Source organism: Dipodomys merriami, unplaced genomic scaffold, assembly GCF_024711535.1.
Source record: "Dipodomys merriami isolate MVZ:Mamm:240054 unplaced genomic scaffold, mDipMer1.0.p SCAF_176, whole genome shotgun sequence".
Classification (NCBI taxonomy): domain Eukaryota; kingdom Metazoa; phylum Chordata; class Mammalia; order Rodentia; family Heteromyidae; genus Dipodomys; species Dipodomys merriami.
This window is the reverse complement of record NW_027203115.1, coordinates 1,923,065-1,948,505: the sequence shown is the minus strand read 5'-3', so window position 1 is coordinate 1,948,505 and position 25,441 is coordinate 1,923,065. Positions and strand designations below refer to the sequence as shown.

General features: G+C 49.4%; 1 protein-coding gene across 4 annotated transcripts; it reads left to right on the top strand.

Annotated features, from left to right (window-relative positions):
• Positions 1–8,834: 8,834 nt before the first annotated feature.
• On the top strand, positions 8,835–25,440 carry Fcsk (fucose kinase). Of its 4 annotated transcripts, none has more exons than XM_070026264.1 (24): positions 8,835–8,893; positions 11,692–11,797; positions 12,390–12,541; positions 13,243–13,293; positions 13,905–14,030; positions 14,455–14,527; positions 14,958–15,055; positions 15,446–15,526; positions 16,058–16,177; positions 16,387–16,558; positions 16,931–17,043; positions 17,734–17,835; positions 18,009–18,179; positions 18,854–18,918; positions 19,272–19,642; positions 20,540–20,750; positions 20,888–21,054; positions 21,139–21,360; positions 21,682–21,825; positions 21,953–22,072; positions 23,608–23,795; positions 23,880–23,979; positions 24,467–24,690; positions 24,835–25,440. In XM_070026264.1, exons 2-24 carry the CDS (start codon positions 11,716–11,718, stop codon positions 24,907–24,909), a joined length of 3,228 nt encoding a protein of 1,075 aa, XP_069882365.1. In that variant the 5' UTR covers positions 8,835–8,893; positions 11,692–11,715; the 3' UTR covers positions 24,910–25,440. The 4 variants fall into 4 exon arrangements, with proteins under 4 accessions (XP_069882365.1, XP_069882366.1, XP_069882369.1 ...); XM_070026265.1 differs by lacking the exon at positions 8,835–8,893 and adding an exon at positions 8,993–9,177; XM_070026268.1 differs by lacking the exon at positions 8,835–8,893 and adding an exon at positions 9,163–9,253.
• The last annotated feature ends 1 nt before the right edge of the window (position 25,441 follows it).

Genomic DNA, 25,441 nt, shown 5'->3' with positions numbered 1-25,441 from the left:
ATGACTGACAAGAAAAAAAAAAAGTACTTCTGGGGCTGGGAAGTTGGCTCAGTGGTAGAGTGCTTGCCTCGCATGCATGAGGCCCTGGGTTCAATTCCTCAGCACCACATAAGCAGAAAAAAGCCGGAAGTGGCGCTGTGGCTCAAGTGGTAGAGCGCTAGCCTTGAGCTGAAGAGCTGAGGGACAGCGCCCAGGCCCAGAGTTCAGGCCTCACAACTGGACCCAAAAAAAAAAAAAAAAGTACTTCTGTACAAATCCAAGCTTTACTCTTTTATCACAGAGTATTAGTTATTGCTTAAAAATCCATTTCTGCCACTTAACTTGTGTCCAGTTCTGTTTATCTTTGACAAAATAAGTATCTGCTTTGAGTCCTCAGAGCTCAGCCCTGCCTGCCTTACTTACTCAGGAGCAAAGAGTAACTTATTTCTAAGTCTTCTTGGGCAAATAGCCAAATGAATACCAGAGGCATTGGACCCTGACTGAAGTTAATTCAGGAATGCTTTTCTAGCTATTTTTCTTTCTTATTTTCTTTTGCCAGTTCTGGGGCTTGAACTCAGGACCTCATACTGTTGCTTGGCTTTTTTCCTCAGGGCTGGCCATTCTACCAGGTGAGCCTTATCTCTAATCCGTCATTTTGCTGGTTAATTGGAGATGGAATCTCATGGATTTTTCTGTCCTTGTTGCTTTTAAACTACTATAGTCCTCCAGATCTCAGCCTCCTGAGTAGTTAGGATTACAGGCATGAGTCATCAGAGCCCAGCTACTTTCCTGGTTTTATTTTTATTATTTTGTCAGTCATGGGGCTTGAACTCTAGGCCTGAGCTCTGTCCCTCAGCTCTTCAGCCCAAGGCTAATGCTCTACCACTTGAGCTACAGCGCCACTTCCTCCTGGTTTTATTTATTTATATTTGTGCCCTGACCACAGGTCATGGGAGGCTAAGGAATCCCTGTATAATCCCATGCTGTGTCCATAAAACTAGCCATGAAGCCCTTGCAAGTGAGGACTTTGCCTCTGCACTGAAGTCATGTTTAACATAACATTTCCTCACAAGCAGAAGTTAAATGAGCCTTTCTGAGACTAAAGATGTAGCTCGATGGTACTTACCTAACATGCACAAGACTCTTGGTGGATTGGAATGCCAGGAGAAGTGGGGGGAGGCGGGGGGGGGGGGAAGGGGGCACCTGGAACCAGTCATTTTGAGTTTATATCCATAGTCTAAATTTCTCTTTTTCCATAACGGGGATTGAACCCAGGGCCTCAGGCATGCTAAATATGTGCTCTAACACGGAGCACATCTTTCGGTTAAGATTATTGGGGGGGGGGGGGGAAGAATGTGATAGATTCATGGAATAGATCATAAAGTATAGAAATAAATTATAATACACAGAGAAATTTGGCAAATGGTAAAGATACATTGCAAATAAGTGGGCAGGGAAGATCGATTGTGCTATAAATGGTAGAGGGACAACTGTAGAACCATCTGCCTAAAAAAAAAAAAAGAAAGAAAATGAAGCTTGCCCAGAATAAATTAACAGATCTAAGCCAAAATTATCAATAAGTACCAACATCCTGAAAAATGATGACAGCTAGCTTCATTTGAAGACAACAGACAACTAAATTCTACAAAAATATATGATTTTTCTTGGCGGGGGTACAGAGTTTGAACCCAGGCCTTGAGTGCTATCTGCTCAAGGCTAGTGCTCTACCAATTGAGCTAACGCCCAGCTTCTGGCTTTTAGATGGTTAATTGGATATAAAATTCTCACAGACTTTGCTACCCAGGCTGACTTCAAACCACAGTCCTCAGATATCAGCCTTCTGAGTAGCTAGGATTACAGAGGTGAGTCACCAGTGCCTGGACTAGTACATGATATTTGAAAGTAGTACAAAAACAAGAAATAACCTTCAAGCCAGGCACTAGTGACCCACCCCTGTAATCCTAGCTACTCAGAAGGCTGAGATATGAGGATCATGATTCAAAGCCAGTCTGAGTAGCAAAGTCTGTGAAACTCTTATATCTTATTAACTACCAGAAAACTTTTGAAGTGGCACTCTGACTAAAAGTGGTAGCCCATGAACTTTGAGTGAAAAAGTTCAGGGATAGTGCCAAGGCCCTGAGTTTAAGCCCCATGACCAACACAAAAGAAAAATAGAAAAAGAAATAAAACAAGTGTATCAACTAACTGTAACTTTATTTAAACAAACTGGGGGATGGGAAGAGAAAGATTGGGTGCTGGTGGCTCGTGCCACTCAGGAGGAGGTTGAGGTCTGAGGATTGCCATTTGAAGCCAGCCTGGGCAGGAAAGTCTGTGAGACTCTTTTTTTTTTTTTTTTTGTCGGTCCTGGGGCTTGAACTCTGGGCTTGGGTGCTGTCCCTCAGCTCTTCAGCTCAAGGCAAGTGCTCTACCACCTGAGCTACAGCACCACTTCCGGTTTTCTGGTGGTTTATTGGAAACAAGTCTCACGGTCTTTCCTGCCCCGGATGGCTTTGAACCATGATCCTCAGATCTCAGCCTCCTGAGTAGCTAGGATTACAGGTGTGAGCCACCAGTGCCTGGCTCCGTGAGACTCTTATCTCCAAAAACTACTCAGAAAAAGTCCAGAGTGGCACTGTGGCTCAAGTGGTGGAGCACTAGCCTTGAGCACAAAGAGGCTCAGGATAGCTTCCAGGCTTTGAGTTCTAGCTCCAGAACTTGGGAAAGGAGGGGGGAGGAGGGAAGGCTTGATTTAGTGGTACACACCTATAAACAACAACAAAAACTATGAAAATAAGGGTAATTTGAATAATACTTTTTTCTGGTGCTGGGTTAGTAATTATGAAATGATAAGATGTTTGGGGTCTTGGTATCTGCATCAGAATAATCTGAGGTTGGGAAGAAATATGGATATATTGTTCAAATTGATCGTTGTTGAAGCTGGGAGAGGCTATGTTAAGTACCCATTGTGACAGTATTTTTATTCTTTTGGATATATTTGAAGTTTTCCATAATAAGTATTTTTAGTAAAGCTTAAGTCAGATTGCTACCTCATACCTAGCTAAACAACTAAATACCACAACAAAACCTAAGGAAAATGGAAGAAGTGTTTGTGATTCCTACAGAAACAGAGCGCTAATACAAAAATATTTCTGTCAATCAGTAAGAAAATGACCTAGAAACCAAGAGGAAATGTACAAAGGGTATGAACAGGCAATTCACAGAAAAGGAAATGAACATGACTCTGACAAGAAAAGACACACAGTGTCTCTTTCTTCTTTTCACTGTGGTAAGATATACAAAATACAATTCGTTGACTATATTACTCATTCTTAATGTACAATTCAACCATACTAAGTGCATCTAGATGGTTGGGCAGCTGCCACTATCCTTGCTTGTAATTTTTATCTTGCAAAACGGAAACTCTCTAAGCATTAAACAGTAACTCCATTCTGCCCTCTCCCCAAGTCTCTGACAATCACTGTTGTCTTTTCTGTTTCTATGAATGTGACCTCATTTAAGTGGAATCATACAGTATTTGTTCTGTTGTGCCTGGCTTATTTGACTTAGTAGAATGTCCTCAAGGTTCACCCATGTGGTGGCATATGTCAGAATTGCCTTCTTTTTAAGGTGGAATAATGTCCTATTGTGTATGCCACATTCTCTTCAGGCATTCATTTGTCAGTGCTTGGCTAGTCTGAGAAATACTGCAGTAAACATGGAGGCCCAAATATCTCTTTGAGTCCCTGCTTTCAATTCTTTTGGGCATACCCCCCAGAAATGAAATTACTAGCTCATATGATATCTGTATTTTTAATTATTTCAGAAACTTCCCTACTGTTTTCCATACTGAACCATTTTATATCCTCACCAACACTGCACAAGGGTTCCAGTTTCCAAACATTTGTTATTTTCTAAAAACTTCACTGTTCTGTGTGGTTTTTATTCCCCTTTGTTGTTTCTTGATGTGTTAGTACTGGAGCTTGAGCTCTTTTGCTCAGGCTAGTACTTTACTACTTGAACCACAGCTCCACTTCTGGCTTTTGGGTGGTTAATTGGAGAGAAAAGTCTCATGGGTTTTTCTGCTCAGGCTGATTTCAAACTGTGATCCTCAGATATTATCCTCCTGAATAGCTAGGATTACAGGTGTGAGCCACTGTAACAGTTTGCTTAGTTTTCACCTGTGCTCTATCACTTGAGCCATACCTCCCCTTACTTGTGTGTGTGTGTGTGTGTGTGTGTGTGTGTGTGTGTGTGTGTGTGTGTGTGTGTGTGTGTGTGTGTGTGTGTGTGTGTGTGATTTGGAGCTAAGAGTCTTATGAACTTTCCTGACTGGACTGGGTTTGAATTTTGATTCTCCCAAGGAGTTATACAGCTGAGCCACTGGCACCTAGCATTGTATTTTTTAACTTTTTGTGCTGGTACTGAAGGTTTGAAGCCAGTCCAGCAGGGAAGTCCTTGAGTCTCTTATCTCCAATTAATCACAGAAAAAGCCAGAAGTGGAGCTGAGGCTTAAGTAGTAGAGCATTAGCCTTGAGCAGGGATAGTGCTCAGGCCAAGTTCAAGACCAAGGAGTAGCAAAAAAATTAATTAATTAAAAAATATATAATTGGCATTGTGGATTGAAGACCAAGTCTCATGCATGCTAGGCAGATGCTCCCATTCCTGGGGCTTGAACTCAAGGCCTGGGCATTGTCCCTGAGTGTTTCTCTGCTCAAGGCTAGTGCTCTACCACTTGAGCCACAGGAACACTTCTGGCTTTTTTTTTTTTTTTTTTTTTTTCTGTTTGTGGTACTAAGGAATTGAAGCAAGGCTTCATGCATGCTAGGCAAGCACTCTATCACTGAGCCACATTCCCAGTCCTGAGGCATCTTTGTGTGTGTGTGTGTGTGTGTGTGTGTGTGTGTGTGTGTGTGTGTGTGTGTGTGTGTGTTATAATTTGTGCTGGTCCTGGAGCTTGAACTCAGGGCCTGAGAACTATTTCTGAGCTCTTTTGCTTTAAAACTAGTACTCTACCACTTGAGCCACAGCTTCATTTCCATTTTTTTTGGTAGTTGGAGATAAGAGTCTCACAGACTTTCCTGCCTAGGCTGGCTTTGAACTGCAATGCTTAGATCTTAGCCTCCTGAGTAGCTAGGATTACAGACATGAGCCACCTGTGCCCAGCTTTCTTCTTCTCTCTCTTTTTCTCTCTCTCTCTTTTGAAACAGTGTCTCATTATGAAACCTGGCTGCTCTTGAAATCTTTGTCCTACTACTTCCGCCACTGGAGTGGTGGGATTACAGGTGTGCACTACTATACCTGGCCAAAAGCTTCAATTTAATAAAAACCTTTGTTGGTGCTAGCACAGTCCTGGAGCCATCCTTGTCCCCAAATTGTGCCGGCCTTTGGAGGTGAAGTAAAAGCCTTTGCTTCTGAGCTCCTGGGGACGCACTAGGTTTTCTTGAGGCCCCGCCAAAGCTGCAGTGGCAGACATCCCTGCCTCCACTCAACTGCAGAGTCCAGGATCTGCATTGCTGAGACAGCAGCAAGGGGAGGCAGTTTACAATTTCTGGAGAAGAGCAGGGGCTGAAGTAGTGGTGTGGACAGGAGACCTGGGCCAATGTGAGGGAGGGGATGACTCCTGTTGGGGAAGAGGGCACAGCTCCTCATTCATGCATTCATCCAACCAATTGCTTCTAACCACCTAAAATGTCTTAGGCACTGTTCTAGGATCTAAGGGTGCAACAGTGAACAAACCAAATATCCTGCTTCAAAAGAGCAGGGTGTATATAACAATATAAATAATCATAACAATGGCTAATTTTTTATGTGTTTACTATGGAGTCAAACACACACAATGGTCACAGCTATCGGATAGTATTAGGAACTCATTTTGCTGATGGAGACAAGAAAACACAGGGTAGCTAAGTGGCTGACCAAGGTTATGCAGATTAAGAGTCTCTCATCACTACTGAAACTGATTCAACTAACAAAGATAAAGCTCAGGTTCTCCTTGCCCATCCACACCAGAACTGGTTGCCTTCTAGCCCACTTCCTGTAATGTTGGTACACATACTATATCCACATATTTTTTCTTCCAGCGGTGCTGGGAGTAAACCCAGGTTCTATAGAATGGTAGGCAAGTGCTCTATTACTGAGCTTCCTCCCCCAGCCCCGTACATATCCCTAAGTGTGTTGGTACTGGAATTTGAACTCGGGGCCTGGGTGTTGTCCCTTAGCTTTTTCACGTAAGGCTAGTGCTCTACCACTTTGAGCCACAGCTCCACTTCTGGTGTCAGTGGCTCAGATCAATAATCTTAGGTACTCAGGAGGCTGAGATCTGAGGATTGAGGTTCAAAGCCAGCCCAGCTAGGAAAGTCTGTGAGACTCTTATCTCCAGAAAACCAGAAGTGGAGCTGTGGCTCAAAGTGGTAGAGTACTAGCCTTGAGCAAAAAAGCTGGGCAACAGCCCCCAGGCCCTGAGTTCAAGCCCCACAGCCAACAGAAAGAAAAAAAATCTTATGGATTTGGATTTTCCTGCCCAAAGCCCAAGCTGGCTTTGAATCATGATCCTCACATCTCAGCCTCCTGAGTAGCTAGGATTATAGGTGTGAACTACCAGCTCCAGGCACCTGTTACCTTTTGGGAGGGAGGGATGCTGGTCCTGGAGCTAGAATTCAGGGTCTGGGTGGTGGTTCTTAAACTTCTTTTGCTTAAGACTATCACCCTAGCCGGGCGCTGGTGGCTCACGCCTGTAATCCTAGCTACTCAGGAGGCTGAGATCTGAGGATCGCGGTTCAAAGCCAGCCTGGGCAGGAAAGACCGTGAGACTCCTATCTCCAATAAAACCACCAGAAAACCGGAAGTGGCGCTGTAGCTCAAGTGGTAGAGCGCTCGCCTTGAGCTGAAGAGCTGAGGGACAGAACCCAGGCCCAGAGTTCAAGCCCCACTGCCACGCCGACCCCAGTAGAGTCTGCTTAGCATGGGAAACCATCTATCAGACCATGATAGGGGCCTCGAGACCTATCTCTGAGTTTTGGGACTTCACCGAAGTCTACCTCAGAGAATGGGGCTTTACAGAAACCTATCTCCAAGTTTTGGGACTTCACCGAAGTCTACCTCGGAGAATAGGGCTTCTAAGAGGCCTACTCCTGGGAAAAGGCTGGCAAAAACCCCTGGAAAAGATGTGTTTCTGCCTATCTTTTCCTCATAAGAGTGCCTATTAATCTTTTACTGTTTCTACTGCTCATTGTACTTTCTCATTGTCAACGTTCCCTTATTCAAAGCTCTTTAAGAGTGTTGACGACTCCAATATCTGATGAGTGTCTTAAAAATATGACTAACTCACCAGAGTTAAGTGCTACCCTGAAACCCCTCTTATGGAGGCTAGTAGACAAGTTATAAGTAAATATAAAAGTATTGGGGGTTTCACAAAGTCACTCCAGAAGGAATTGTAAGAGATTTACAAAAAGTTGTAGGCGCGGCTAGAACAGAAAGAATGTATGGCAATTGCTGAGATAACTACTTAGGAGAAAGAACTTCCTCATTTACTAAGAGACTTGCTAAATCTAAGTCTCCTTGGTGCTTACTATTAAAGAAGGAACAGGAAAGATCTTAATGGGACAGTTAAGGCCTCTATAGAAAAAAGTAGTGGTTAATTGGTGACAATCATCGAAACCAATTGTATTTCTTAAAAATAGAGGTAAAGCTGGAAACAAGTGCCTATCAGGCAACCAGTTGGTGACCACCCAAGGACGAAGCCCTGCAGCAAGGTTGTGTAACCTTTTGCCCTTTCAGGCGACCAGCTGGTGACCGCCCAAGAATGAAGCCCTGCAGCAAGATTATGTAACCTTTTGCCCTTTCTTATGGAGACTTTTGCTATAAAAGTTTGTTATCCTCTGCATTAAATCGCACTCAGCACTCAGCACTCAGCATCCACTCCTAATGTGTGTGAGTTGTCTGTTTGCCATCTCCCCGTCCTATTCCAGGTTCCTCCCCTAGGTATCCTCCGTCGTCCCGACAGAACCCGGTCCGCGGCACCCCACAACCGACAAAAAAAAAAAAAAAAAAAAAAAAAGACTATCACCCTACCACTTGGGTCACTCAACTTTTGCTGGTTAATTGGAAAAAAGAATTTCATGGACTTTCCTGCCCGGGCTTTTTTTTGGGGGGGTCGGGGGGGGGGAGACAACAAGAGGAATTTATTATTATTTATTTATGATACTGAGGCCTGAACTCAGGGCCTTGCATTTGTTAGGTAAAAATTCTATTACTTGAAACATGCCAGGCTGGTTTTGAACCGAGATCCTGATCCTCAGATTTCAGTCTCCTGAGTAGCTGGGATTACAGGGGTGAACTACCAGCACGGAGCGCTTAGCTCTTTAGATGTGAGTGGCTTCCCCTACTTGCTGTTTTACAACTTGTTTCTTTTCCCCTAACAAAGTATCTCGAACCTGGCTCCCCAGGATACGTGTTGTCCGCTGAGGTCTAGCTCCCGCCGGTGTAATGAGCCATTGCATAGCTGTGCATGGTTTAGTTTCCAGGACCTCAGCTGGGTGACCTTAGCTAGTGTTTCCAATTTCCGTCTACATCGTTGCCATTCAGTAGCCAGCCATACAGGGCTCCGCAGATGCTCTGCCAACTGCAGACTTGGGAAAAGTTTCTTCCAGAAAGATTCATGTGATTAAACCCGGGAAAGCATGGCAACTGTCAGCCCCACGTAGCTGATTTTTAAAAAATTCTGATTAGAAAAAGGGCGGATCCACGGAACTGCTTTTATCCACGGACCTGCTTTTCTTTCCCCTTGCGGGGCGTCTCCTGGGGTGGGCGGACCCCACGAGGAGGAAGCCCGATGGACTACATTTCCCAGGGCGCATCGCGCGGGCCACGCAGCCCGTCTTAAAGAGCCCGCCCCGCGAGCGCCCGGCGGCCGCAGGTACGTGAGGGTCTGCTGGCTTCTCCGCTGCTTCTCAACTCCACTGCCAGGGGCCGCGCCGTCCTCCAGACCCTCAGCGTGCACGAGTCCTCACACGGAAGAGTTTCGGGGAGCCCTGCCAGCGCCTCCCCCTCCCCCGATGGCTCACCTGCCGTCGGGGACTTCCGCCTCCCCGGGACTTGGGTCTTTCTGCGGGAGCCCGGGTGCACCGGTGCGGTGCGGGACGCGGAGGGACGGGGCCCTCGCCCCCAAGGGTGCCGGCGCTGGTCTGAGTTTGCTTTCAGGTCACTTCCTTCCTCAGTTTACCTCATCGGGGCTTCTCATTCTGCATTAATCGCAACCGCGTACTGTTGGTGTAATGTACGAACTGATTTTACTCTCCATCCACGTCTTTCTAAGTGTTTTCCAGAAGGTGGCAAACCAAGGCTTCCTTGAGGTTGAGTTTGTCGGTCCTGGGGCTTGATCTCTGGGCCTGGGCTCTGTCCCTGAGCTCTTAGCTTGAGGCTAGCGCTCTCTACCACTTTGGCTCATCTCCCTTCAAAACTCCAGGTGCAGGGGTGTTCTCCTGTAATCCCAGCACTCAGGAGGCAGAGGCCAGCCTGAGTTACATAGCAAGACCTCAAAACTAAGCTAAATAACCCCAAAACAAAACAACCCAGACAAAACCAATAGCAGGAACACTGGAGTTGGACACACCAGTCGGTACTAGCTGTGAATGACCTTGGACAGCCAGTGGCATGTATAAGTCTAACCATGATCCTCCAACTATACCGCTTGGGTAGCTGGAATCCTAGGTATGCATCTTGATCCTTGGAATGTTTATTGAGATGGGGTTCTTACTAACTTTTTGCCTGCCCTGGCCTCTGACCATGACTCTCCTTATTTCTGTCCCCTAAGTACCTGGGATTACAGAAATTAACTACCATAGCTTGCTAACTACCTGAAGATTTATAACAGCTTTATTCTTGATTTCCCCAAATGACAAAGTCCAACTCTTGCTCCATGAGTGAAAGGTGAAACTGCATGGTATATTTTATGTCTGGAAAGATCTCTTAGCAAGAAAAGCACCAGGCTATTGATATGCCCAGTGACTTGGATTCATCTCAGGGGTATTGTGTTGGAGGAAAGAAGCTAATCTCAATAGCTTATATTTTAGTTACATGACTTTATATATATATATAACATATCAATAGTTGCAAGTGGATTGAAAATCCATAGCATGAGGACTAGGTGTATTGGCCCATGCCTGTAATCATACCTACATGGGAAGTGATGATAGTGGTATCAGGGTTTGAGGCAAACTCTGGTTAAAAAAAGGAAAGTTAAGCCGGGCACTGGTAGCTCATGTCTGTAATCCTAGCTACTCAAGAGGTGAGATCTGAGGATCGGGGTTCAAAGCCAGCCGGGGCAGGAAAGTCCGTGAGACTCTTTTTTTTTTTTTTTTTTTTGCAGGTCATGGGGCTGAACTCTGAGCCTGGGCGCTGTCCCTCAGCTCTTCAGCTCAAGGCTAGCCCTCTACCACTGGAGCGACAGCGCCACTTCCGGCTTTTTCTGTTTATGTGGTGCTGAGGAATCCAACCCAGGGCCTCATGCTTGCAAGGCAAGCGCTCTACCACTGAGCCACCTTCCCAGTTTCCCCCCCCCCCCCCCCACCGTGATACTCTTATCTCCAGTTAACCACCAGAAAATCAGAAGTGGCTCTTTGGCTCAAGAGGTAGAATGCTAGCCTTGAGCTGAAGAGCTCAGGGACAGCACCCAGGCCCCGAGTTCAAGTCCTGACCAAAAAAAAAAGTTAGTGAGGCCTTATCTTAAACAACAACAACAACAACAACAAAACAAGCTGAGTGTGGTGGAACTAGTCTTGGCTGAACAGGAAGCTGAGATAGTAGGATCTTGGTCTAAGGCTAGCTCAGGTAAACACTTGAGACCTTAGCTGAAAAACTAAAGCAAGCTGGGCACTGGTGGCTCACGCTTGTAATCCTAGCTACTCAGGAGGCTGAGCTCTGAGGATTACAGTTCAAAGCCAGCCCAGGCAGGAAAGACCGTGAGACTCCTATCTCCAATAAACCACTAGAAAACCGGAAAGTGGTAGCTCAAGTGGTAGAGCGCTGGCCTTGAGCTGAGGAGCTGAGGGACAGCACCCAGGCCCAGAGTTCAAGCCCCATGATGGACAAAAAAAAAAACTAAAGCAAAAAGATCTGGAGGCATGGCTGAAGTAGTAGAACATTTGCCGAGCAAGCAAAGGCTCTGAATTCAAACCATAGGGCCTTAAAAAAACTAAACAAAAAAGTCATAGCATGACCCTTTTTTAAAGTATAGGTGGTAGTTGTAGTTGGTGTAAGAATACATACTTGAATGTTTGCACTATAGTCTCTGATCACTCTCACATAGGTAATAATTTTTTCATTTGATTTGTAGAAGAGCTATATAGAAGAAACACCAAAAAAAAAAAGCTGGGTGCTGGTGGCTCATGTCTGTAATCCTAGCTTCTCAGGAGGGTGAGATCTGAGGATCAAGGTTCAAAGCCAGTCTAGGCAGAAGAATCTGAGAGATTTATCTCCCATTAACCACCAGAAAACTAGAAGTAGCACTATGGCTCCAAGTGGTAGAGAGTGCTAGCCTTGAGTGAAAATGATCAAGGGACAGTGCCCATGCCCTGAGTTCAAGTCCCACCATTGACAATTATTTAAAATCAATACTTGTATTATTAAAATTATAGAATGATATAACAGAAACAATTAACTTTTGTATATGACAACTTAAAAAGTATTCATGTTACCCACATGTTGCTTTCATAGGACGCTCCTCCATTTTTGACCAGAATGGACCAGCGAAAGGGGGTTGACTGGACAGTCATCATTCTGACATGTCAGTACAAGGACAGTGTCCAGGTCTTTCAGAGAGGTAAATGGTCCCTCTTCCTGCCTTGCCCTTAAACTAGAACTTCCCAGCCTCCCCTCCTCCACCAGACCCCTTCAGCCCCAGGAACTTGGTGGACTTAGCTTGAAACTCAGACTCTTAATTTCTTCCTGCTTTGTGATTTCATGTACAGCATATCATTTCATTGTGCTTTAGTTTTCTTCTTATCTGTAAAATGGGGATAAGCATACTTTACCTCACAGAGTCAGGTAAAGATCTAATTAGTGCTGTATGAGAAGTGAAGTCAGGGGAATCAAATCATGATGATTATTTTATTTTATTTTTGTCATTCATGGGACCTGAACCCTGGGCCTGGGTGCTATCCCTGAGCAATTCAGTTCCAAACTAGGGCTCTACCATTTGAGCCATAGTACCACTTCGGGCTTTTTCTGCTTATGTGGTGCGGAGGAATCAAACCCAGGGCCTCATGCATGCAAGGCAAGCCCTCTACCACTGAGCCACCTTCCCAGCCCAAATCATGATGATTAGGCTTATTCAGGTCCTCTGAACCAGGGCAGGGAGGCCAGAGGGGTGTGGGGCTGGAGGGAGGTTTTCTGAACACAGGTTTTAAACACAGAGCTGGAGGTGCGGCAAAAACGGGAGCAGATCCCTGCTGGGACACTGTTACTGGCCGTGGAGGATCCTGAGATTCGCGTGGGCAGCGGAGGAGCCACCCTCAATGCACTGTTGGTGGCTGCGGAACACCTGAGTGCCCGTGCAGGCTTTACTGTGAGTGCTGTCGCTGGCTCTTGGGCTCAGGCCCCTATTGGAACTAGTTTACGAAATCTCCAGTCCTTCTGAGTCTGTCACCCTAGCTGGTTCAGCATTTGGCTTGAGGTGTTAGATCTGTGAATCGGGCAGACTTTTATCTCTGTCATGCCATCCAGGTGAGGGAGGGCCTTGGTAGTGTTTTTAGAAAGTTGGAATCATTATCCCCGTGGCAAAGCCTCTTGGCTTCTCCTGAAAAACTCAAAGATCTTACTAGTCTGGGCTCTTGTTCTATGCACCTGACCATTGGGACTGAAGTATGGCTTACCCTTTGGGCAGGATATAGGAGTGTCAAGGTCCCCCCTGGGCCACATCCCATGCATATGCAGCCCCTTCTCTCCACCCCCTTGCCTGCATACCACCTGTATGGAGTCTGGGGGGTATTGCTGGTGTTGGAACACTGTGTGGTTTCACTGGAGCGGACATCCCCCATTACTAGCTGGCCTTGAACTGTTGCCTGCAACCTCCTTCCAAACAGGCAGGGAAGTGCTTGGGTGCAGGACTTCTAGTCTCCTTTACTCAGGATGGAGCCAGTCCTGTCTCTTGTCTGTCTGTGGCCATTGATCTCGATCTTGACTTTTTGGTACCTGAGAAGGTTTGTGTTGGTGTCTCTCCTTAGCCAGGGGGTACTTGTCTTAATGAGGCCCTCCTGCTCCTGACAGGTGGTCACATCTGATGTCCTGCACTCAGCCTGGATCCTCATACTGCACATGGTAGGTGGAATTTGTGGCATGGGCCATACAGAAGGTCGCAACTCTGGTTCTACCTTTAGGGATATTCTACCATTGTGTGCATACAGTGTTCATTGGGAAAATTTGTTAGAAACAGAATCAATCTTGGGGTTTGAACTCTGGGCCTAGGCGCTGTCCTTGAGCTGAAGAGTGCTCTTCCACTTTAAGCCACAGCGCCACTTCTGGTTTTCTAGTTGTTTATTGGAGATAAGAGTCTCATGGGCTTTTCTGCCTGGGCTGGCTTTGAACTGTGATCCTCAGATCTCAGCCTCCTGAATAGCTAGGATTATAATTGTGAGTGACTGGCACCTGGCTTTTTTTTTTTTTTTTTTGAGACAGGGTTTTGCTATGTATCCTAGGCTGTCCTGAAACAGTCATTTCTTCTCAGGCCCCTGAGTAGTGACGTGTGTCACATTCTCTGCATTTTCTGTTTTCCCAGTAGTCTTGTTCATTGTAACAATAGTAAACCAACAAGATGACATGTTTTCTATGTCTTCTACTCACCTGCCACCCTTGCACCTTTTGCATAGCTGATGAAGCCAGCCAGTTTCTCTGTCCCAAGGGCTTCCTTACAGTCTCTGCTCCCACCCCAGGGCCGAGACTTCCCCTTCGATGACTGTGGCAGAGCCTTTACCTGCCTCCCAAAGGAGAACCTCCGGGCCCCTGTGGAGGCCTTGGTCTGCAACCTGGACTGCCTGTTGGACATCATGACCCACCAAGTGAGGCTAGGCTGGGGGGGGCCCTAGGGATCCAATCCCCGCCCCGCCCGACACTTCTCCCCTACTGCGCCATCAGCTAGGGTCAACTCAGACCACGGCTCCCAGGAAGAGTCATTTTCTGGGTGCCTGGTTACTCTGAGCTTCAATAAATTAGACTTGGTTATCTTGTGGGAAGATGTGGCCCCAGATGGGCAGTGAATGGGGGGGGGGAGGGAGGGGCAGCTTCTGTCTCACCTGATGTCAGAGTCCTTGATACTTCAGTAGCAGAGTCCCCTGGGATCAGGTGGGTGGTGGAATATGACAAGCCAATATGGAGGTGAGGGAGAGGAGGAGAGTCTGGGCCTGGCCACCAGCTGCATTCTCTCTCTCTCTCTCTCTCTCCCTCTCCCTCTCTTTCTCCCTCTCCCTCTCCCGTCCCTTGCAGCTGGGCCCAGGCTCCCCACCAGGCGTGTGGGTCTGCAGCACTGACATGCTGTTGTCTGTTCCTTCAAATCTCGGTGAGCCTGACACACCCTGGACCACCTTCCTTCACCACAGTTCAGGCTCACTCTGCCTTTCCAGCCTACTCCATTCCTAGGCGGCTCCATTGTCCTGTTCTGAAAGGAGGTTCAGGATGTGGAGAATGAAGCCCAGACCAAGAGGCAGACCCTGCTGGGACTCTGTCTGCCCATCTGTAGAATGGATACAACTACCCTGACCTTTTGTCCCCAGGACTTGGGGGGTGGGGTGGGGCGAGCCTTGGGAAAGGTGGGTCTGTCATTCTCCCGGAGGATGTGTGATTGGCTTTGGAAATGTATTTCCCTTTTAGAGGTATCTGGATGCTCTAGCCCTGAGCTCTTGCCTCCTCATAGCTGGGGCTCCCTGTCTTGGGTTGTGGGCAGGGAGGATCCCTGGGACTGACAGTCCCCTGACTAAACTAACTCACAGGGATCAACTGGGATGACTTCCAGGGAGCCAGAGTGATTGCTTTTCCTGGGAGCCCGGCCTATGCTGTGAATCATGGTGTCTACCTGACTGACGCACAGGTAGGGTCTCCTGGGGTCAGCTGAGCTGGCCTGGAGCTGGATGGCCTTCCAGTTCCACTCCCTGGGCAACCTCTTATCCTGGATATCCCTATGATTGTCTTGCATCTGAGAAGTAGCCTTTATGGCAATAGCCCTGGTACTCAGACTCTTGCCAAAAGTGCATTTCATGCCAACTGTATGCCAGGCCCTGTGCTCAGGCCGAGGTGGTAAGGTGATTAAAATTTGCTCTTAACCTTCTGGCATACATCTCAGTCACTTGTGTCCCCATGATGACACTGGTGCCTGCGTGACTTGCATCTTGAGTTTGTAGTGGGGAACACTTGTTGACCTGCCATGCAAGTCCTCTTTTTGCTTTCTTCCCTAATTCTGTTGTCCTCCCCTTGCCCACAGGGCTTTGTTTTGGACATTTTCTACCAGGGCACCGAAGCAGAGATCCAGCAGTGTGTCCTGACTGATGGGCGGGTCCCGCTGGTATGGATGCTGGGCCTGGTTTTGAAGAGTCTTTGGGAATTTGGGGGGGGAGGGAACAGGAGAGGGAAAGTTTCCCTTCCTTATTTTGGGAAGAGCCCCACTCCTTCTAGAAGATTCCCAGGTGAGCTGGAATCAGGATCTAATGAAGGTCTGGAATTGAGCTTTCAGAAGAGCAGTTGGAGCCAGAATCTGAGGAAGGGAGAGTCAGAACCACACTTAAAGATGCTTCCAGAATGAAGGACAGGGATGGGGGGAGTGTTGGGAAAGACTCTGGGTCTGGACTGTGGGGAAGGTGGACAACAGTTTTGGAGGAGGACTGAGAGTTGAGGAGGGCCACCTGGAAGGTTCCTTGGTGGGAGCTGTTCCAAATAAGCCTGGAGTGTGGGTGCTGAGGTGACTCGGAAAACTAACGTCCCTGGTCTGGTGTGGTGTGGTGCCTGGCCTTGCTTGGCTCATCTATATATACCCTCTTGCCTGAGCCTCACCCTAGGGTTCCCGCCCCCCACCCCCCACCATGGTGGCCCTCTCCAGGTCTCTGGGATTGTCTTCTTCTCCGTGGACACTGCTGAGCACCTTCTGGCCACCCACGTGAGTCCGCCTCTGGATGCCTGTACCTACATGGGCTTGGACTCTGGAGCCCGGCCTGTCCAGGTGACTTGGGGGGTGGGGGTGGGTGGGAAGTGTCTGGGGTACCTTGACTGGGAGTGAGGTGCTGTGTGACCTTAGGTCAGACCTTTACTCTCTCTGGGCAAGAATCTTTACAGATAGAACAGTCCTGGCTTGGCTTCAGGATTGCAGGCCCAGCCCATACCCTTATTTCCCCGGTTTTCCCCCAACTTGGCTTCTTCCTTCTCTCCCAGCTGTCTCTGTTTTTTGACATCTTGCTCTGCATGGCTCGGAACGTGAGCAGGGAGAACTTCCTGGCTGGTCAGCCCCCAGAGATGGGGCAAGGTGACATGGATGTAGCAGGTTATCTTCAAGGTGCCCGGGCCCAGCTGTGGAGGGAGCTTCGTGGTCAGCCCCTCACCATGGGTGAATATTTGTTGTCCTCTCTGTGGGATGGAGACACCGTGGGGGTGAGGACCTCCAGATAAGACTGCCTTGGCATTTGGGCCAAACAGTTTGGCTCATGGACTCATGAATGAGCTCTCCTGTTGAGATGCCTCCCTCTCCTTTGGGTTTTCTTCTTGTCTCTTTCCTGGTCTCCAGTCCCAGACTGCCCATTTTGCTATCTGTGGGGCTTTGGGGAGGTGGCACTCTGGACCTCAGCTTTCCCGTCTGCAAATAGGCTCATTGTCACACTTGCTCTCGTAGTGTCTGAGGATGTATCTACGGGCGAGACACCTGGTCTGGCACTGGTGCAGTAGCAGGTATAGAGTAGGGATCACTGTTGTGTCTTTACAGTGTATGTTCCTGATGGTAGCTACAGCTACTTGACCTCATCAGCCAGTGAATTCCTGCTCAGCCTCACAATGCCTGCGGCTCCTAAGGCCCAGATTGTTCACTCCCAGGTAGAGGTAAGACCAGCCTTCCCCTCAGAGGTCAGGTAGGATGTAGACTTATGGGAAGGGAATGCCTACACTTGGAATAGATAACCTATGAGTATAGATGTTATTATTTCCATTTTATGCACAAGGCACTGGATGCCCAGAGAGACAAGTAACTAGCCCAAGGCCACAGAGCCAGAAAGTGGCCAAGTCACGGTTTTCCTTTGAGGTCTACCTGATTGAGGAAGGCCTTTCTGCATGGTCTGTTTACAGTGACATGAGAAACTGTAGGCCTAGCTCAGCACCACGGAGCTGAGGAATAGGGCAGCAAGGTTCAGAGGTCACTCTGGGGTGGCAGTAGTGGGGTATAGTTAGGGGGAGGGGAAATAGGGTTCAGCTTGGAGCCAGGGCAGATCCAGAGCCTTGATGTTCCCCATGCAGATATTGTGCTACAGGGGAGAATTGGGGTGCCCCTGCCCCTGGCCTTAATGATTGTTTTCCCCCCCAGTCCTGGGGCTTGAACTCAGGGCCTGGGCGCTGTTCCTAAGACTCTTTTGCTCAAGGCTAGCACTCTACCACTTGAGCCACAGGCCACTTTCGGCTTTTTCTGTTTATGTGGTACTGAGGAATTGAACCCAGGGCTTCATGCATGCTAGGCAAGCACTCTACCACTAAGCCACCTTCCCAGCCCCTTAATGATCTTCTCTCCTGGTTTCACAGAAGCCGCAGCTTCTGGGGCCTGGGTGCTCTGTGGTCAACTGCCTGCTGGAGGGTGCTGTGCACTTGGAGCCTGGGAGTGTTCTGCAGCACTGCCACCTGCAGGTGAGGCCTGACAGCATGGCGGAAGGGAGGGGAGGCAAGAGGGACCAGCACTCTGTATGTGTTAGTTGTGCGTGCGTGCGTGCGCGTGTGCATGCGTGCGTGCGTGTGTGTGTGTGTGTGTGTGTGTGTGGTAGATGTCTGCTCACCCAGGATGCCTGCCTTCTTCCTACCAGGGCCCCGTTCACATTGGTACTGGCTGCTTCTTGAGTGGCTTGGATACAGCCCAGTCTGAAGCACTGCGTGGCTTGGAGTTGCGTGACCTTGTCCTGCAGGGACACCATGTGCGGCTGCATGGCTCCCTGAGCTACGTGTTTACCCTTGTTGGCCGTCTGGACAACTGGAAAGTAGGCACCGGCATTACATTTCCTTATCCTAATCTTCAGACTGAGGGTTAGGCTATGGGAGGGTGTGGCTGGGGCAATCTCCATTAGGCCTTTGCTTCCCCGCCCTTCATCTGTTCTTGGAGGTAAACTGGGTGGGGATTTTTATGCCCATTTTACAAGCTGAAGATTGATAGGGAGGTGGCTTAGCATGGGTCACATTGGCAATTTATGGTGGATCAGACCTAGAACTCAGGGTTCTGCTCCAGATTCTAAGTACCTGGGTAAGAGTGCTAAGAGGGTCTCAGAGGCTGGGTGTTGGTGGCTCATGGCTATAATCCTAGCTACTTAGGAGGCTGAGATCTGAGGATTGAAGTTTGAAGCCAGCCTGGGAAAGAAAGTCTATGAGACTAATCTCCTATACCTGACTCAGAAAAAGCCAGAAGTGGCTTTGTAGTTTAAGTGGTAGAGTGCTAGCCTTGAGCAAAAGAAGCTCAGGGACATCACCCAAGCTCTAAGTATAAGCCTCAGGACTTATACCCAGGGCTAGGGGTGGAGGGGAAGATGGTCTCAGAAGTTGCTTCAGTATGTACATGTTTCCTTCAGTCCCTGCTGGAAGATCTGTTCCCCAGTCTCATCGAGTGTCCCTTATCCCTTCTTGTGGACCTGTTATTACTGACTGCTTCATCTTCTCCTAGAGACAAGAGATAGACACTTATCTCAACATGTCCTGGAGTGACTTCTTTAAGAAGACAGGTATTAGGTAAGCCCTATGTCCCACTGGACCCCCCAGGCACCTTAGCCAGCCAGCATGGCTCATTGAGACTTAGCCTTGCCACTGCCTTCAGAACAGCCCTGCCTACTTCTTTATCATTCTATCAAGTCCTGGGTAGTTTGGGACAGCTGGATTCTTTCTGGAACTTTCCACGTGAGCAACTTCAAAGCCTTGGGTGTGCTGACTTTGGGCAAAGCAGTATGGCTTCCTTCCCCATGTGGCCCACTGTACTGCCTTTGGGGAATTTGTCTTGTCCCCATGAATTGATAGGCTGGTTGGGGCCTGGGGAGGGGATGGGCGTGGCTTATCTCCTGCTGCTAACATACCTCTCTGCACCTCAGAGACTGGGACCTGTGGGACCCAGACATGCCTCCCACTGAGCGTCACCTTCTCAGCGCTCGCCTCTTTCCTGTGCTTCATCCCTCGAGGGCCCTGGGGCCCAGGGACATGCTGTGGATGTTGGACCCCCAAGACGATGGGGGCAAGGCCCTGCAGACCTGGCGAGTCTCCTGGCGCTTGTCCTGGGAGCAGCTACAGCCGCACCTGGACCGTGCTGCCACCCTAGCCTCCCGTCGGGACCTGTTTTTTCACCAGGCCTTGCAAAAGGCAAGGCATGTGCTAGAAGCCCGGCAGGATCTTTGCCTGCGCCCACTGATTCGGGCTGCTGTCCATGAGGGCTTCTCGAAACATGTGCTGGCTATGCTGGACCAGGGTGAGTGTGCTAGGCATTAATGCTAGGAAGGCAGGCAGGCAGGCAGGGCAGGTGGCCCTGCCTCCTGGACCATCAACGGAGGGGACTAGGCAGCCAACGGACTAAGGCAAGGGAGAGACTCATTGTAGTTTGCTTTAGATTTCTGAGGAAGCTTTGCCCTGTCAGCAGGAAGTTGGGATGGGAGGGTGTGGCCTGGCTACTGATCTTCTTGCCCTCTGCAGCATCTAGAAACCTGTGTTCCATATGGAGTGCTGGGTGTGGGTGCTGAGCTCCAGGAGGGCCCTATGGCATGTGGGCAGATCCATCTAAGGACCCATATACTACCTGGGGGCTTAGAGTCTTAGACTCAAGTAACATGATATGAATGGTTCTGCAGGATACTAGAACTGTGGAACGTTATCTCTATTTTTTTTTTTTTTTTTTTGCCAGTCCTGGGGCTTAACCTCAGGGCCTGGGTGCTGTCCCTGAGCTTCTTTTCCTCCAGGCTAGCACTAGACCAATTGAACCCCAGTGCCACTTCTGGCTTTTTCTGTGTACGTGGTACTGAGGAATAAAACCCAGGGCTTCATGCGTGCTAGGCAAGCACTCTACCACTAAGCCACATTCTCAGCCCCACTTTATCTCTATTTAAGGCACTCACCCAGAGAGCCACACAGACAGAGGAGACTTGAATGCAGATGATTGTCCTAGAGCCTGTCCTGGGTAGGGGTGAAGGGCACATTTGAGCTGGGCTTGGCAGGATGAGAAATTTTCTGTGTAGAGAGAATGGGGGTGCATTCACATGTAGGAGTACATCTGGAAGCAGAGGCTGAGGGGAGTGAAGGGTCTGGAGTAGTTTTGGGGAGTACTGGAGGTTGGAGGCTGGCCCTCTTCCCTGCCTAATTTCACATCCCTCAGTTGCAGCTGGGGCGGAAGACCCTGGTGTGGCCTCCCGGGCTCTGGCCTGTGTGGCTGATGTGCTGGGCTGCATGGCAGAGGGTCAGGGAGGCTTGCGGAGTGGTCCAGCTGCCAACCCTGAGTGGATGAGGCCCTTTTCCTACCTGGAGTGTGGAGACCTTTCACGGGGAGTAAGGGCACTTGCTCAGGAGAGGGACAAGTGGCTGAGCAGGTGGGTAGCTAATCGAAGAAGTCAGAATGGCATTGAGAAACCCCCTGGGGGCATGGCCCCTGATGGTGGAAGCCCAGAAGGAGGTCGGGTCACTCTCAGGCCCTCAGTGTGTTTTTAGCTTCCTTCCCTCCCTGCAGGCCAGCCTTGCTGGTGCGAGCTGCCCGCCATTATGAGGGGGCCGAACAGATCCTGGTCCGCCATGCGGTGATGACAGCTCAGCACTTCGTTTCCATGGAGCCAGTAGAGCTGCCAGCACTGGGGCAGTGGGTGATGGCTGAGTGCCCAGCCCGCGTGGATTTCTCTGGTGAACCCCTATGGGGATGGGTGGGTCCAGTCCCCCAAGGATCAGGCTGGCAGGTAGTGTGACCAGCTTGTTGAACTGCCATAGGGGGCTGGAGTGACACCCCACCCATTGCCTACGAGTTTGGTGGGGCAGTTGTGGGCCTGGCTGTGCGAGTGGATGGCTGCCGCCCCATTGGGGCCAGGGCCCGCCGTATCACGGAGCCTGAGCTGTGGTTGGCCATGGGACCTCAGAAGGATGAGATGGCCACGAAAATAGTGTGCCGGAGCCTGGACAACCTGCAGGATTACTGCCAACCCCATGCTCCAGGTCAGAATTGAAGGTCATGGAGGCCTGAGAGCCAGCCAGAGTAGTTGAGGAGCCCCAAAAGAAAGAGAAGGGTAGAACTCACCCCATCTATGCACCAACAGGCGTAGGAAAAAGCAATGACCCATTTGCTTGTGTTAGAGAGTCTAGATGTCCATTAGTGGCTTGAGGCCTGCAATGATGCTGAGCTTTTTTTCCACACCTCCCTCCCCCCCCACCTCCGCCAATGAAACAGCACCCTGGACAGGGAAATTGCAGGGGGTGGAGAGCTGAGGTGGAGTCTGAGGAGGGGAAATTCTTTGCTTTGACCCTATCCCCCTGCAGGGGCACTGCTGAAGGCAGCCTTTATCTGTGCTGGGATTGTACATGTCCGCTCTGAGCTCTCCTTGCAGGAGCAACTGCTGCACAACTTTGGGGGTGGCTTTGAGCTCCACACCTGGTCTGAGCTTCCCCATGGCTCTGGTCTTGGTGAGTGGGTCCAGTCCCAGTTCTTCAATCTCACCTGTGACCCCCCTCTGTGCAGCAGAGGGGGTGTGGGGTAAGATGGGCTGGGGAGAGATGGTTCATGGCTGGTACTCCTCTCTGTGCCCTGTAGGAACCAGCAGCATCCTGGCTGGCGCTGCACTGGCTGCATTGCAGCGGGCTGCGGGCCAGCTGGTGAGTACAGAGGCCCTGATCCACGCAGTGCTGCACTTGGAGCAGGTGCTTACCACAGGTACAAGAGAGCTTGGGATGGGGAGAGGTTGCTGGTATTTTCCCAAGGGCTTTTTCCTGGATTTGCATGGTATTTCTTTCTTTCTTTCTTTCTTTCTTTTTTCCCTCAAGGCTATTTCCAGTTTCTGTGGTAAATTGGAGATGAGTCTCACAGACTTTCCTGCCTGAGCTGGCTTTGAACTACGATCCTCAGCTCTCAGCCTCCTAAATAGCTAGATGTAAACCACTGGCGCCTGGCTTCACTTTGACTTTTGGTCATTTGCAACTTAAAATGTTCTATCTTGAAGTAGCTTATGTGTTTTTATTTATTTATTTTTTGGTGCTTGAACTGGGCTTGAACTGAAGTCCTGGGTGCTGTCCCTAGCTTTTTAGCTCAAGGCTAGCACTCTACTACTTCCAGCTTTTTTTGCTGACTAATTGGAAATAAGAGTCTCATGGGCTTTCTTACCTATACTGGTTTTGAACCACGATCCTCAGATCTCAGCCTCCTGAGTAGCTAGGATTATAGGCGTGAGCCACCAACGCCTGGCAAGAGTCTTGTAAATGCCTACAGAGTTCTGAAGTTGCTGTACCTTTATATGTATCAGGCACTGTTGACACTAATGGCTTGTTTTCATGATTCTGTCCCCCTTCGTGCTGCCCTTCAGAGCTTGTGGGGCAGAGCTGGCTTTGGAGTGGAGGATGGACCTTCAATCTGCCCTTCTGGCAACTTGCTTCCCCTTTGGGGTATCATCTGTATCCTCCTCCCTCCCATTCTTCCTGCCATATGGCAGGGCAGCAAGAAGGTGCCTAGCCAAGGATATGATCTAATAGGATGCTCCTGGTACCAGGTTTCTCTCCTTCTGGCCTCTGGCACCTTGGAATCTGAGTACAATGTAGAGCAGCCAGAGCAAGCAAGATGTATACAGCTCTTTCAAGTAAAGTGGGATATGCCAAAAATCTTTTTTTTTTTGCGTCAGGGCCTGGGTGCTGTCCCTGAGTTTCTTTTGCTCAAGGCTAACACTCTACCATTTTGAGCCACAGCTCCACTTCATTTTCTGGCGGTCAATTGGAAATAAATCTCAAGGTCTTTCCTGCCCGGGCTGGCTTTGAACTGCAATCCTCAGATCTCAGCCCCCTGAGTAGCTAGGATTACAGATAGAAGCCACTAGTCCCCAGCCATACAGCTTATTTCTAATATGAGCAGAAGATAGGGCATAGGGGACCAGTAGGCTACAGGGAAGTCCAATCCCCTTTCTTCTGGCTCCTCTGGCTGCATAACCTTAGGTGGGTGGAAGTTAGTGTGGTTTACTCCAGCTCCAATTACCTATTTAGTCTGCAAGGCAACTTGGGCTTTGTGAATGCCAAGCTTGGCCCCAGATTGCAGCTCCTCTGCCTTGCTGGTTTTGGTCTGCTGCCAGAAGCTGCAAAGCTCACCTGTTTCAGCTGGAGTTGGGGGATGCTGTCCCAGCCAGAGGCTCAGGATCATAAACTTGGACTGGGGGAATGAAATTGGACCAGATAAGTCTCAACAGTAACAACACTGTGGGTTCACAGGAGGTGGTTGGCAGGACCAGGTGGGTGGTCTAATGCCTGGTATCAAAGTGGGGCGCTCCCAGGCCCAGCTGCCACTGAAGGTGGAAGTAGAAGAGATCACTGTGCCCAAGGGCTTTGTCCAGAAGCTCAATGACCACCTGCTGCTAGTGTACACTGGCAAGACCCGCCTGGCACGGAATCTGCTGCAGGTGAGCCCAGCCCCAGAGTGAGGAGGGAGGCAGATAGCTCAGCAAGGCCTGATCCTCACTGCATCTGTCCTGCTCTGCTTGCAGGATGTACTGAGGAGCTGGTATGCCCGGCTGCCTGCTGTCGTGCAGAATGCCCACAGCCTGGTAAGACAGGCTGAAGAATGTGCTGAAGCCTTCCACCAAGGTGAGGTGCTTCTTCCAGCAGAGGTCAGGGCTTTGGAATGAAGGCCTTATTTCAGCCAGGGACTTTTGCAGGCTTGGCACAAGCCAGATAATAGGATCCTAGGAGCCTCCTGTCCTCTCCTTGGTTTCATACGTGGGGGCTACTTGTCGGGACAAAGCCTGCCTCACGAGAAAGGTCCTCCAGTGCCACCTACTGGGCAGCAGACAAGGAAAGAGGCTCTGCCTTATGCTTGAGTTGCTGGGATGTTGAACCCCTTCAGTATGTGGCTCCCAAGTATGTGGCTCCATAGTTTTTGATATTGTGCTGGGCACTGTGTGGGTTGGCTACTTTGTACACAGTCGTCAAGCCTGTACTATGGTCCTTATTATTGCTTCCACCCAGTGTTGAGCCTGGACTAAACCCTGACAATGAAATGCCTCTTGCCACTTCATTTCTCTATGGATAGGTGTTGGTTCAAATATCACATTCCTCTCTGTACCAACTGTAGGAAACTTGCCTCTGCTGGGCCAGTACCTGACTTCTTACTGGGAGCAGAAGAAGCTCATGGCTCCAGGCTCTGAGCCCCTAGCTGTGCGGAGAATGATGGATGTCCTGGCCCCCTACGTGCATGGCCAGAGCCTGGCAGGGGCTGGTGGTGGGGGCTTTCTCTATGTGTTGACCAAGGAGCCACGGCAGAAGGAGGCTGTAGAGGCTGTGCTAGCCAAGACTGAGGTACGTGATGGGGTTAGTAGTAGGGAAAGGCCCCCAGGTGGCTTTCCAACTCACTAGGGGAGGCACGCAGGCCCTTTGGGCTTTGCTGCCCCAAGAGGCCTAAGACTTGCTCAGAGCCCTCTAAACATTTTCTGTCCTATCCAGGGCCTTGGCAACTACAGCGTCCACCTGGTGGAAGTAGACATGCAGGGCCTGAGCCTGCAGCTGCTGGGGAGTTAGCCTTCACCTGACACCCATCTCCATGAGGCTTGGGCCTTCTGAAGCAGGCAAGAAATAACTCTACGGCCGCCTTTCCCTTCTGTGGAAGCACCCAGCCTGCTACTTCCCACCTACCTCTTTGAGTCTGCTCACAGAGGAAGCAAGACACAGGACAAGCAAGGCAGTGGAGAGGACTGTAGACTCTGTGGAGCGGACTGAGGAAGACCCTAAGCTCAGTCTCCATGTAGCCTTTCTAAAGGACTGTGGCCCAGCGCACTCCTCTCTCCGCTAAGGCCTGAAAGAACATGATGGCAACCAACCATAGGGTCCCTTGGTAAGACTGACCCTAGAGGCCTGCCTTAGAGTTTTAGGGTCTCCATGCTCCACTCTCCTCAGCTGGAATGAGTGGTTGTGGGGGTGGGCTCCAGTCCATTTACTGGCAAATCCTTGCCAACCTACACCTTTACTATGCCAACACTATGGACAGTGACCCTGTGTGCAGTGAGTTTTCAACACTGACATGCGTGGAATAAACTCAACTCTGCCCTTCAAG

Bases quoted from the DNA above. Each gene is read 5' to 3' on its own strand.
- Fcsk (XM_070026264.1), top strand. From the start codon at position 11,716: ATGGACCAGCGAAAGGGGGTTGACTGGACAGTCATCATTCTGACATGT. The intron at 18,180-18,853 runs GTAGGCACCGGC...ATCTTCTCCTAG, and splicing joins GCCGTCTGGACAACTGGAAA to AGACAAGAGATAGACACTTA. The intron at 20,751-20,887 runs GTGGGTAGCTAA...CCCTCCCTGCAG, and splicing joins AGGGACAAGTGGCTGAGCAG to GCCAGCCTTGCTGGTGCGAG.